This window comes from Pelophylax lessonae (assembly GCF_965119305.1).
Source record: "Pelophylax lessonae genome assembly, chromosome: 2".
Lineage (NCBI taxonomy): Eukaryota > Metazoa > Chordata > Amphibia > Anura > Ranidae > Pelophylax > Pelophylax lessonae.
The window spans coordinates 423,256,204-423,269,492 of NC_138769.1; the positions used below are offsets into that span (position 1 = coordinate 423,256,204).

General features: G+C 38.9%; 1 protein-coding gene across 8 annotated transcripts in view; it reads right to left on the reverse strand.

The window, feature by feature from the left end:
* Positions 1-13,289, reverse strand: part of MSI2 (musashi RNA binding protein 2) — a 945,687-nt gene that overhangs the window by 29,936 nt on the left and 902,462 nt on the right. For all 8 annotated transcript variants that reach the window (XM_082244675.1, XM_082244672.1, XM_082244671.1 and 5 more), the window contains one exon: positions 4,368-4,445. In XM_082244675.1, coding sequence (XP_082100801.1) covers positions 4,404-4,445 — 42 coding nt within the window. In that variant the 3' untranslated portion in view covers positions 4,368-4,403. The remainder of the gene's footprint in view (positions 1-4,367; positions 4,446-13,289) is intronic.

A 13,289-nucleotide genomic window follows, 5' to 3' on the forward strand; every position in this document is an offset into this window, starting at 1 on the left:
GACATGGGTAATAAAGATCAGATCAAAGACTTCACTGAGATATGCAGTCTGGCACCTCTACCTTTCCAATTTCCAACTTTCCAATGAAAGTAGAAAAGTATATCACAGTACACATTGGCATTCATGGTTCCCTCAATGAACTGTAGCGCCTTAGTGCCGGCAGCACTCATGCAGCCCCAGAACATGACACTCCCATCACCATGCTTGACTGTAGGCAAGACCCACTTGTCTTTGTACTCCTCACCTGGTTGCCGCCACACACGCTTGACACCATCTGAACCAAATACGTAGGTTCTTGGTTTTATTATACCACAGGACATGTTTCCTGTAATCTATGTCCTTAGTCTGCTTGTCTTCAGCAAACCGTTTGCGGGCTTTCTTGTGCATTATCTTTATAAGAGGCTCCCTTCTGGGATGACAGTCATGCAGACCAATTTGATGCAGTGTGCAGCGCATGGTCTGAGCACTGACAGGCTGACCCCCCACCCCTTCAACCTCTGCAGCAATGCTGGCAGCACTCATACATCTATTTCCCGAAGACAACCTATGGATATGACGCTGAGCAAGTGCACTCAACTCCTTTGGGTGACCATGGCGAGACCTGTTCTGAGCAGGACCTGTCCTTTTTAACCACTGTATGGTCTTGGCCACCGTGCTGCAGCTCAGTTTCAGGATCTTGGCAATCTTCTTATAATCTTGGCCATCCTTATGTAGAGCAACAATTCTTTTTCTCAGATCCTCAGAGAGTTCTTTGCCATGAGGTGCCATGTTGAAATTCCAGTGACCAGTATGAGAGATTCAGAGCGATAACACCAAATTTAACACACCTGCACCCCATTCACACCTGAGACCTTGTAACACTAACGAGTCACGTGACACCGGGGAGGGAAAATGGCTAATTGGGCCCAATTTGGACATTTCCACTTAGGGGTGTACTCACTTTTGTTGCCAGCGGTTTAGACATTAATGGCTGTGTTGAGTTATTTTGAGGGGACAGCAAATTTAAATGGTTATACAAACTGTACATTCGCTATTTTACATTGTAGCATAATTTCTTCAGTGTTGTCACATGAAAATAAAATATTTACAAAAATGTGAGGGGTGTACTCACTTTTGTGAGATACTGTATATTTCACTGTACTGAAATCTCACTACAATGAGGGCCTGCCACTTCTGACCCACATTAAATGCAATACATTGCCCTTTTGGGCCCTGCCATGTTCCCACCAAGTGACTAAGGCATAGTTATATGGTATTCTTGTATACAAGAGAGGTAGCTGATGATAATTGTTAGATACAGTCTTTACAGTCTAAACTGCGTTTACAAAACCTATCACTGAATTTATGCAATTTGTATTCAGATATTTTTTTTTACATTTTACTGCCAACTAAGTTCTGAAAAATTGGAGTTAAAAGTCAAAGTTACAACCCTTTCCAAAAACCTTGAAAAGTCAACTTTTTTGGGGTACGTTCTGGGGCCCTGCCACTCCTGAGTGATTGTATATGCAGTATGGTACAAAAAAAATGAACATGCCAGTTTTCAGCCATCGAGGGCAGAATGCACTTCTTTGTTTCTGGGCCTTGCCATTATCACACCATGAGACTATGACATACTTATGTGGTATCCTCCTGTAAATAAGTAGTAGTATAAAGTATTTTATAGAATAAATACCTACTTATATAGGTAAGAAACTAAAAAAAATAAGTTTGACCATTTTTTCTCTTGTGTTCAAAACCTGTAAAAAAAAAAAAAAAAACTGGGATTTTAGGGGGGTTGTATGGATTAAAGGTGTTGGGACTCGTGGTTAAAGCATACATAGCCTGCACACTCTGGATCTTCCAAATTGCATCCTATAGTTTATTTTAGCAAACACATCATAGATCTGCAATGTTTTGAGTCACATGCCAGATGAAGTACTGTGTAGCCCTTAATCATCACAGTTATTTGCTGTGATGAGATTGCTTTAATAAACTTTTGGATGCAATTTTGAGAATCTACAGTTTGATGGCTATATATGCAATACCTGACTTGTGACAATGTAGTTCAGTTTAAAACACTAGGCCTCTTTGGGGACTGTAGAATAAAACAGTAGTTGTGATATCAGTAGTAATACCCTGTACTCAAACAGCGTCGGGGGTGTGGCTGAACCGTTCATGTAGGCAGACGTGTGTTACCTCGGCTCCGCTATCCTTTGCCGTATCATCCTGAATAGCTGCCCGCTATCCTCATCACAATTGCCCGCTTACTTCTGTACTCAAACAGCTGCAACTGCAACATGGCGCACAAAGTTGAGTTTGCTAAATAATGAGACGAGCCTTACTTAAATTATAACTAAAGGCAAAACTTTTTTGTTTTACATTTTGGATAGAGTAGAGATTGATTAGAACACCTGTCAGTTTGTATTGCTGTCTATGTCCCTGTTAAGGAGATTTGCCCTCTGTATTTGTCCTGTTTACCATTATCATTAAAATTAAAAGTAAAAGAAAATCCCAAGAGAAAATGTTTCAATGGGGACACTAGTTCTGGTGACCCGGGGGTCCCCAAGGAATTCCCTGATTTTCCTCTCACTTCCTGTTTGGCTATGAGACAGGAAGTGAAGGGAAATCTTTGCAATGGGACACAGATGGCGGAAAAAATCTGACAGGGGTTATAACCGTCCCTTGCTCTATCCAAAATGAAAAAGAAATGTTTGCCTATAGTTCTACTTTACCAAAGCAAAGTATAGCCAAGACATGCACAAGTATATCTCAGAGAAGAACTATTTACAGACAATTTCATTTTGACATTTCAAACACCTAGCACATCATTAGGGAAAAGAAAGAGGAAATTCACTTCTTTAAAACAATAGACTTCATAATTCTTTATAACAACAGATAGCTAGGATATCAGTTTCCTTTTTGCCAAATAATCCACTTCTCTTGGTTGGCCCCCTATGCTAGAGGGATTGATGCAGGTGTCCTTTTTACTCTTTTATTTAAAAGAGAAGTATGGAATTTTTTTTTTTTTTTAGAATCATACATACCAAGGTGGATGCATTATCAGTCCCCTGCAGGCTGATCGCTCAGTTCTGAGAGCTTATGGCTGTAAGTCACTGATCTCTGCCCCGCCTCTCGGCTCTAAGACTGAGAACTGAGCAATCAAACACCGCCACTCACTCAGAACTTCCTAAACAGAGGGCTGGTGGCTGTCAGTAACCGCTGGGCTGTGGAGGGGATGGGAGCGGCCGGTTTAGGCTCTTAGTGGCTCGCTGAGAGGCTGAGGTGAGTGCCCACCCAGGCAAGTGGGCGGATTCAGACCATATGGTCGTGATCTTTCCTGAGCCTAGACCTGCTCAGTGACATCAGCCGACAGTGGGCTTCAGCAGAACAAACTGCACTCCTGTGATTCACAGAGGATTTACAACCAAAACAGCTTTAGCTGTACTTCTCCTTTAAACGACCCTAAGCAGAATAGGGGTAAACAGACCCATAGGGCTCCCAGTCTTTGCTCGTAACTCTTATCTTGTTAGCTGCAACATGACTTCTATTTACTGTTATAGGTATAAATAAGACATTTTTTTTCCTCTTAATTTATATCCGGGATGGAGGCCCATGGTTCGTATGATCATATGCTTCATTTAAAGTCCCACAACCCCCTTCTCTGTTATAGGTATAGTGCGCCTCATGCAGTATGTTCTTCACATGTGAACTTCAGATTACGCTATTCCTACACAACATGACAATATAGTTTTAATACCAATTTTCAACTTTGCAGCTAACAAAAAGTAATGCAAACTGTCAGCAGAAAAAATACTGCAAATGCACTGACACTAAATATCAAAAATATACATTTAGCAGAAGATAAAATATAAATTTCAATGTTCTACTTATGTTAAAAATAAAAACTGAGGGTTTCTTGCATTTCTGTAACATTCTGACTAAAAACGATAATAGACCTTATCCCCACAGAACATCCCAGCTGCCATTTTAAATAGCAGATTGGGAAAATAAAAACTAGAATCTGATTCACTGCAAAAAACAGTTTAGACTTCTATCTTAAAGATACTTTCTCTGCATGATGTATACTACTTTGCTGTAATAAAATGGTGCGTTTTGGTAAGAACAGTCCTTCACTCTTTCAGATTCTGATTCAGTACTGACTGGATAGCAGAGTGAAGTCCTCTGTGCAGTAGAAAAGGCTGACTGCACTGTACAGTAGAAGCAGATGTAATTCAACAGATACAGTAAGTGCTATGGTAATATGAAAGGTGAGATAGGTGTTAGACAAGAAACGGTTAAAAAGATGACATAGTTATAAGGTGATAAAAAGGAGACAGCAGATTACATGAATATACTTCCATAAAATACAATGGTAGAAATGAGAATACCTCAAAGTGAGATGGCAACCAACCACCTGAAACGTTTCAATGGTATCCATTTGTAAATGCCGTTGCAATCAAAGGCCCCTAAAAGTGTACAATTGTTGAATTTGTCAGTGCCCTATTCAAAAGTACAATCCTAAGCAGTTCATCTAGATATTGTAGGGCTGGCATGAATGTGCATTTTTCATACATATTACTACTGATCCAGAGTCCATTTATTAACTTTATACTCTGCACAGCACAGCTGTGCCAATGGTGCATGTGGCAAGGGAAATTAACATCTCCATGGGTTTAGACAATAGAGTTAGGCAACCAGTAGCTGCTGCTGCGAGTTTTAACATAACAGCTGGGAAGCCACGGATTGCTTAGCATGTCTAAGAAAAAAACAAATGTATGAACTACAAGTAGAAAACCCACTAAAAACAGCTGCCAATCCTCCCTCATCTGTGCATTGTAATGGCCTTGCAGAGAAATATTAGTAAAAGTGAAACTGCAAGCTGAAGAATATGCTTTCATCTGAGCAGCCCAGAGGTCACACTAGTCAAGCTTTAAAGCACAGAGGGCTTTTCCAGTAGGTGAGGTATAAAATGAGACAAGTTTGGAGGGGTGAGAGAGGGTAATTTACCTTAGTACTGCTGTTAGCTGGATGGTAATGCGTCCCATTTGAAAGTACAAGCCAACTAGATGAGATTTTTAAGGTTACTATGGTGACATGATAATCGGAAGAGGAATTTGACCAGGTTCAAAGGGTTAGTGATTGAACTGACACTGTACAAGAAAATGCAGCAACTGCTAAGACAGAAAAAACTGTATGGAGGTTCCACAAAAAGGATATAAAACGCAGTGAAGTATATTTTCCTTATTTTAAAAGTGTGCTCATACCCATAAAAATAAAAGGCTGGTAAAACTTCAGTTATTGTTCAGTGCAGGATTAGTTTATCTGCGTGGCGTTTGTGTTCACTGTTAAATAAAACACTTTGAATAGGCCTGCACAGGCTTATATTTACTGCACAAGTAGAAATATGGTAAATCTCTGATGCAATATTAGAAATGGTTAATTTGTATGAGCAAATTACATTGTGTATCAGAAGCAGGTATAATTCTATGCATATAATAATATAAAAAAAAGTGGGCCAGGTGTGTTATGGGACCACAGAGAAGTCAGTTACGTTTATTTTTTTAAGTGTATAAAAACAGAGGACTCACAGAGTGGGGTAGCGTTAGAGAGGGACGCCCAGAGGATGTCCTTCAAAGCTTTTCAGTGTTAAATCACCTGAAGAAAGCAGTCTATAACCTAGGGTCTATGAATATTACACCTGTGTCCTGTACTGTACAATTAATATATCTGCATTTAAAATATTTAAAAAAGAACATTGGGAATTTTTCTGGTTTTTAAGAATTGTACTTACTTTTGTCCAATGCTGCATCCGTCCCCCTCTGGCTTTAAGACTAAGCGATCAAAGACCGCTAATAGCTAGGTTCCCAGTGCTCAGTGAGCTGAGAGCTAGCAACTGTCAGCCACCACTCTCTGCTCTGCCCCCCCCCCCCGCACTCACTGGAGTGGTGGGGGCGGGAGCGCCTTGCTTAGACTCTCAGTGACTCGCTAAGAGGCTGAGCCGGGTGCAAATCCAGGCATCTGGGTGGATCCTGACCATATGGTCGCAATCTTTCCCCAGCCTGGACTAGCTCTGCGATGCCAGCTGACAGTGAGCTTCAGTCTGCTGTCTGCTGAGAACGGGTCACAGGAGTGCAGAGCGTACTGCACTCCTGTGATCCACAGGAGAAGTACAGCCAAACGAGCTTTGGCTGTACTTCTCCTTTACCATGCAGTAAGCAATGATCTTACATGAAATGTAGCATATGGCAATTCAAATGGAAAATGCTTGTTAAATAGTTTCACTGATGTTCTTCTGTTTGGACTTCAAAATGTGCACAAGCAAACAGAATGCATCCTTCATGAAAATGATTACTGAAAATGAAAATCTGAAAGGTCACTGACGATTACTATATCTTCTAAAATAACTGCATTTTTTACTGCTTTAATGCAAAAATCTCCCAAGTCAGGCCAACAGACGCATCTGCTTCCCTTTTTCTCAAATTTCACCTGTAGTAAAATCAATGTTGAGAGAATTGTTACTTCTTTAAGGTAGGCCGATAGATTATGTGATTTCTTTACTTCCATCACGGGTGGAAGGAAAGAAAATCACTTGATTCATCCATCAACAGTCACTGTTGATTGGGGAATCCCCTCTGCAGCGCTCTTGTGTTCAGCCGACGGGGAGCCTTCCCTGACAGCAGAACACAATGATCACTGACCGCAGCTTTAGCCGCCAGCAGTGATCGTATGCAAAAAATCAGACATGGTTGTTGTACTGAAATCAAAGGATCGGCTCCTGATCAACCAGCATGCCCATAGATGGATAAAATCTTGGCCAGTACCTAGATTTTGATCCATCTATGGGCGAGATTTATGATCCACCTATGGAGTGCTAAAATGATGACATGGGGGATTAACTAATCATTTCTATTAAACAAAGCAAAGGGAAAGGACCCTTTCTGTAAAATGTAAAAATATATATGCAGGGTTATTGTACCAATAAAGACACTGTTACAGGTATGTTTCATTACCCTGTACAGTCTGTTAGATCTGGCTTCTGTGAATAACTAAGTAACTTCATCATAATTGGCAAATGTTTGAACACATTGATTCTTAGAGCACAGTGTCTGATCGTCTGGTGCTGCTAAATTGTCTGATTGACTGAGGATAATGAGACATGGCTCAAAAGAAGCTGGAAAGTTAACAGTTACATTAAAATGTATTTTATGGTTTCATTTAAAATATTTCAGCCTGTAATTTTAATGGGTATGTCTTACAGTCATAAGGTAATTAGGTTTTATTTTGCAGTTTTAGATATTTTGGTTTTATTCGATCTATAAATGATCAATTTTCCTTCATCAAAATGCACGCTAACACTTTAGTAAAGGAAATAGTGATCCTGAATTACTGCTTGGCAATATGTTCAAAGGGTGGATGCCATATTTAAGGGGTCCTGAAAAACTAGGAGGTATAGTAAAAAATATAAAACACAAAAAAATAACTAGAAGGGCACTGAAAAATATTAAACCCAAAACTAAAATTCTAAAATATTGCAGCTTGCCAATCATTAGATGTGGTTGCTGCATTTTTTCTTTTTTAAGGCTTTTCCCCCTTTGGTTTCACCTGGTGATCCAGCCAGTAAGACACCTCCAGTATTAAGAGTGTCTCCACTCAGGATGAAGGTGCATGGGAGGCACAGTAGTGCATAGTGGGCACAGGGAAGGGTAGTGTTAGATGTACTAGCAGATTTAAATACACTAGCAAATGAAAGCCAAATTCCAGCTAACACATTTTAAGTAATTACAGAAACAGTTATTTTCCTTTTGGGCTAAGGGTTTTACATAAATAAAAGCTGATCTTTGAAAAAACCCTGCCAGTGGTAAATGGTTTGTCTCATTCCTGTAACTGAAACATCTTCAAGAGAGCTTGTTCTTTTGAAAAACAACAGACTTACTGGTCAGATCACCAGGGGAAAATAAGAAAAGAAAACAAGCCTAAAAAAGAAAACAAATGCATCCATCACATCTAAGACTTGCTAAGCTGCAATATAATAAATGTTTGATTTTGGGTTTATTACTATTTGAACTGTAAAATATGCATAAATACACATTCTATGTACATAGTAGTATATCAATCTGTGTTTTAGTTGAAGAGTTTTATCACCACCAACCCCCCTCCCCCAACCATCATGCAATTGCACAATGCAGCATATCTGCCACTAATAATAATTGTGTCATGAGTGTTATGATTGGCAGCCTAGGATAAATAAATGCACATCCATGCCACCATACAGCGTACAGAAACACTTTGCAGTCTGAAACAAAATGCATGCAAACTGGAGTTTAATGCAAGTTAAATTACTATCTGGATTTATACATCATTGTGGCACAGCAGAACAACACTTTTTCATTGGCTGTAAAATAGGTTAGTATTTCAATTTAAGCCTTGCAGAAATAAAGTCACAACTTAAAATTATTAGTTAGACAGTAGATTTAAACATGCATGCAAATTCTAGAAATCCTTTGACTAGAATTCAGTGCTCTGCTCTAAAAACGGGAAGGAAGCACTTTCCAATAAAAATAAAGATTTAAAAGTGCATCTTCCGTTTTATTTATTGGAGTGTTTTAGCAGCAGAGAACTAGACTCTCAAAATGTTAAAATACACAGAACAATTGCACTACACAGGTACACAAATTTACAAAAAATGGGTGTGTTATTACCTGATATTTTCATCATTCTGAGGTCTCCCCGAGTTATTGTGTTATAAATGTTTAACAATATAAAAAGAAGTGCACAAAGCCAAGGGTGTGCTTTGAAAGCACATTTTGTTGCTGTAACTTATTTTATTATTGAAGTGTGCTCTAAAGCAAGTATTGCCATACAGAGAGAGGACAAGTGGTCTTATTCAAGTAAAATGTATTTTAGTAACTGTATCAAAAATGTTGTTTTGTTAGTTTAAACTCTTGCCCAGTAATTCCTCATTAGTTTAATTTGATTGGCAATTTGCAGAGCAGACTAGACTTTTAGCAGTTACAGTATTCATAATACATAACTGGCAATGCTTGGATGAAAGCAAAATATCAAGGTAGGCCTTTCTTTATTTCCCAGACCTTGACATTATAAGACCTTCCAGGGTATAAGTATTCTATATCTCCTACAATGATAATTAGAGTGGCAATAAATGTTAAACACCCTGGTTTAAAACTGAATGCTGGGTAAATGATGGTCCCTGAGACCTTAATGTATAAATGAAAACCAGGAATTACTTTCTATTGCTTTCATATTACTAAGTACATTTAAGGCAGTGGAGTGTGCTGGTGTGAAACAAGTCTATTAGAAGTCTCAGCGATAGATAAAAAACAATAAGGATTTGTGCCAATAGGTTAAGTGAAATCCATAAAGATAACAAGTGTTAACAGAGGACATTTATATGAAACAGGGGTTAAAAATGTAATCTATTATTGTCTTTGCCTAAAAAATATGTTAAACATATTTTAAAGTCAGAAACTTTATCTTTAAGGTACCTACTTCCAAAAAGTCTATGCACATACCACATACGTAAATATGTTTGCTATCATAGCGAGAATCAGCTACCTATCTTGAATCTGATAGCAAAATATATGTTATCTGTACTTCTAATGAAGAAAATAACAAACTAAAAGCAAAATACACTTAGACAGATACTCACAATTTTAACTGACACCTTCAAGTACTAGGCATGCACTTTCTGATTAGGCTGACTAGGAGGACTACAAGAAAACGAAACTGTTCTGATGAGAAGATGGAGAGTAACACTAATGGTTTCTGGCTTTCATCTGGATTTCTCACATTCTATGCTACAACTTTGGCCCATCATCATGATGGACAGCCTTTTTAAGCAACAGCAAGACACAGAAGGAACAGCCAGAGCCAGCAATCATGGAAAGTGGTCTCTGTTGCCTCACTAGGGCACAATGTAATAAAACAGAAAGTGGATGCTGATGGTGGAGGGGATGATACTTGTAACGGCCCATTAACACTGTTGTGTGGTGGTAGTACATGAGTTGACATGTGCATGCATGCGTGTATTGTGGTGTCATTCAATTTTAATGGCACTAAGCACTAAAGTGAACGTACATGTGCTGCAGAACACCACAATGTACAGTAATGCACTACAATGTGTTGTCCGTGCTCTGTTTTGCAAAAATGGTGCATGTCTGATTTTTTGCCAGCCAATTTGAATGGGTTGCCCTGAGGCAATGCACATTAGCACATGCCAAAATGCAGCACACCGGGACTCCAAGATGTAAATGTACTATAAGTGTCCATGTATACATACACGGCCAAAGATTTATTTAAAAAAAAAACTTAATGCATTTCATTAAATACATTTTTATTAATAGAGTAAGGGATGGTTAGAAGCCTTTTTTTGCCATCTGTGTCCTAATGGGGAGATTTTATTCTGCTTCCCGTCCCATAGCCATAATAGGAAGTGAGGGGAAATCCCTGCTGATTTAGGAAAATTCCTGGTAATCACAAGGATCACCAGAACTAGTGCCCCCATTGAAGATTTCCCCTATAGGCCTGTTCTGGTGACCACTCAAAATGTAAGATTTTCCTCCACTTTCAATGATAATGGTCACCAGGGTAGATATGGTCAATTTTTCTAACAGGCAGACAGACAGCAAAAAAAAAACCTGACAAATGTTCATATCCCTCTCTAAAAAATAATTAAAAAAAAAGGTTTGCCTTCAGCTATACTTTAAAGGAATTAATAACAGTGCCATAGAAAAGTATCTCTCCCTATCTGATTGTCTCTGATATTGCAAATTTTGCACACTGAATGTTTATAACAATTTTCTTAAACAGATGCTATACATTTAATTAAATAAATAGTGTCAATATCAACATTGTTTTTAAATGTAATTGCCCCCTTTTAAATGGTTGCATAACCTGTACCTGAAATGATTGTATCTAAATGCTTCCTATAATTTGCTATCCCTTTCAGTTTTAGCACATGCTTGGTTACACACGTACTATAATAATAATAATAAAAAAAATGGTAAGCTTTCAAGTATAAATTGTTCATTTATGTTCACAGCATCTCTGTCATGGCTATAGGTGAACAGTTTGTGCAACCAGTGGTAAATGAAGAACCATGGCAAAGTGCAGAGTCTAAGAAGTATCATGCCCATCCCCAGGAGGATTGGTATTGGGTGCATGACCGGTTGCAGTCCTCAGGTTTGCTCAGTAGTAATCGTTGATGATCAAAAAAGTGGCCAAGTAAACCACCAAACTGAAGGTAAACATGGAGTCAAATAAAAGCAGGCAGATTGGGGAAGGCAGTTCACCTGTTAGAAGTTACAGTGCATTACGAAAGTATTCGGCCCCCTTGAACTTTTCAACCTTTTGCCACATTTCAGGCTTCAAACGTAGATATAAAACTGTAATTTTTTGTGAAGAATCAACAACAAGTGGGACACAATCATGAAGTGGAACGAAATTTATTGGATATTTCAAACTTTTTTAACAAATAAAAAACTGAAAAATTGGGAGTGCAAAATTATTCAGCCCCCTTAAGTGAATACTTTGTAGCGCCACCTTTTGCTGCGATTACAGCTGTAAGTCGCTTGGGGTATGTCTCTATCAGTTTTGCACATCGAGAGACTGAAATTTTTGCCCATTCCTCCTTGCAAAACAGCTCGAGCTCAGTGAGGTTGGATGGAGAGCATAGAAACATAGAATGTGTCGGCAGATAAGAACCATTTGGCCCATCTAGTCTGCCCAATATATCTGAATCCTATGAATAGTCCCTGGCCCTATCTTATATGAAGGATAGCCTTATGCCTATCCCATGCATGCTTAAACTCCTTCACTGTATTTGCAGCTACCACTTCTGCAGGAAGGTTATTCCATGCATCCACTACTCTCTCAGTAAAGTAATACTTCCTCATATTACTTTTAAACCTTTGCCCCACTAATTTAAAACTGTGTCCTCTTGTGGTAGTTTTTCTTCTTTTAAATATGCTCTCCTCCTTTATCGAGTTGATTCCCTTTATGTATTTAAAAGTTTCTATCATATCCCCTCTGTCTCTTCTTTCTTCCAAGCTATACATGTTAAGGTCCTTTAACCTTTCCTGGTAAGTTTTTTCCTGCAATCCATGTACTAGTTTAGTAGCTCTTCTCTGAACTCTCTCTAGAGTATCTATATCCTTCTGGAGATATGGCCTCCAGTACTGCGCACAATACTCCAAGTGAGGTCTCACCAGTGTTCTGTACAGCGGCATAAGCACTTCTCTCTTTCTACTGCTTATACCTCTCCCTATACATCCAAGAATTCTGCTGGCATTTCGTGCTGCTCTATTACATTGTCTTCCCACCTTTAAGTCTTCTGAAATAATTACCCCTAAATCCCTTTCCTCAGATACTGAGGTCAGGACTGTGTCAAATATTCTATATTCTGCCCTTGGGTTTTTACGCCCCAGGTGCATTATCTTGCACTTATCCACATTAAATTTCAGTTGCCAGAGTTCTGACCATTCTTCTAGTTTTCCTAAATCCTTTTCCATTTGGCGTTTCCCTCCAGGAACATCAACCCTGTTACATATCTTTGTGTCATCAGCAAAAAGACAAACCTTACCATCGAGGCCTTTTGCAATATCACTTATAAAGATATTAAACAAAATTGGTCCCAGTACAGATCCCTGAGGTACCCCACTGGTAACATGACCTTGTTCTGAATGTTCTCTATTGACTACAACCCTCTGTTGTCTGTCACTCAGCCACTGCCTAATCCACTCAACAATATGGGAGTCCATGCTCAATGACTGCAGTTTATTGATAAGTCTTCTATGTGGGACAGTGTCAAAAGCCTTACTAAAATCTAGATATGCAATGTCTACTGCACCTCCACCGTCTATTATTTTAGTCACCCTGTCAAAAAAATCTATAAGATTTGTTTGACATGATCTCCCTGAAGTAAACCCATGTTTTTTTTCATCTTGCAATCTATGGGATTTAAGATGTTCCACAATCCTATCCTTTAATAGGGTTTCCATTAATTTGCCTACTATTGATGTCAGACTCACTGGTCTATAGTTGCTCGATTCCTCCCTACTACCTTTCTTGTGAATGGGCACGACATTTGCCAATTTCCAATCTACCGGGACGACTCCTGTTAATAATGATTGGTTAAATAAATCTGTTAATGGTTTTGCCAGCTCACCACTAAGCTCTTTTAATAATTTTGGGTGTATCTCATCAGGACCCTGTGACTTATTTGTCTTCACTTTAGACAGCAATCTTAGAACGTCTTCCTCTGTAAAGACACATGCATCAAACGATTCATTAGT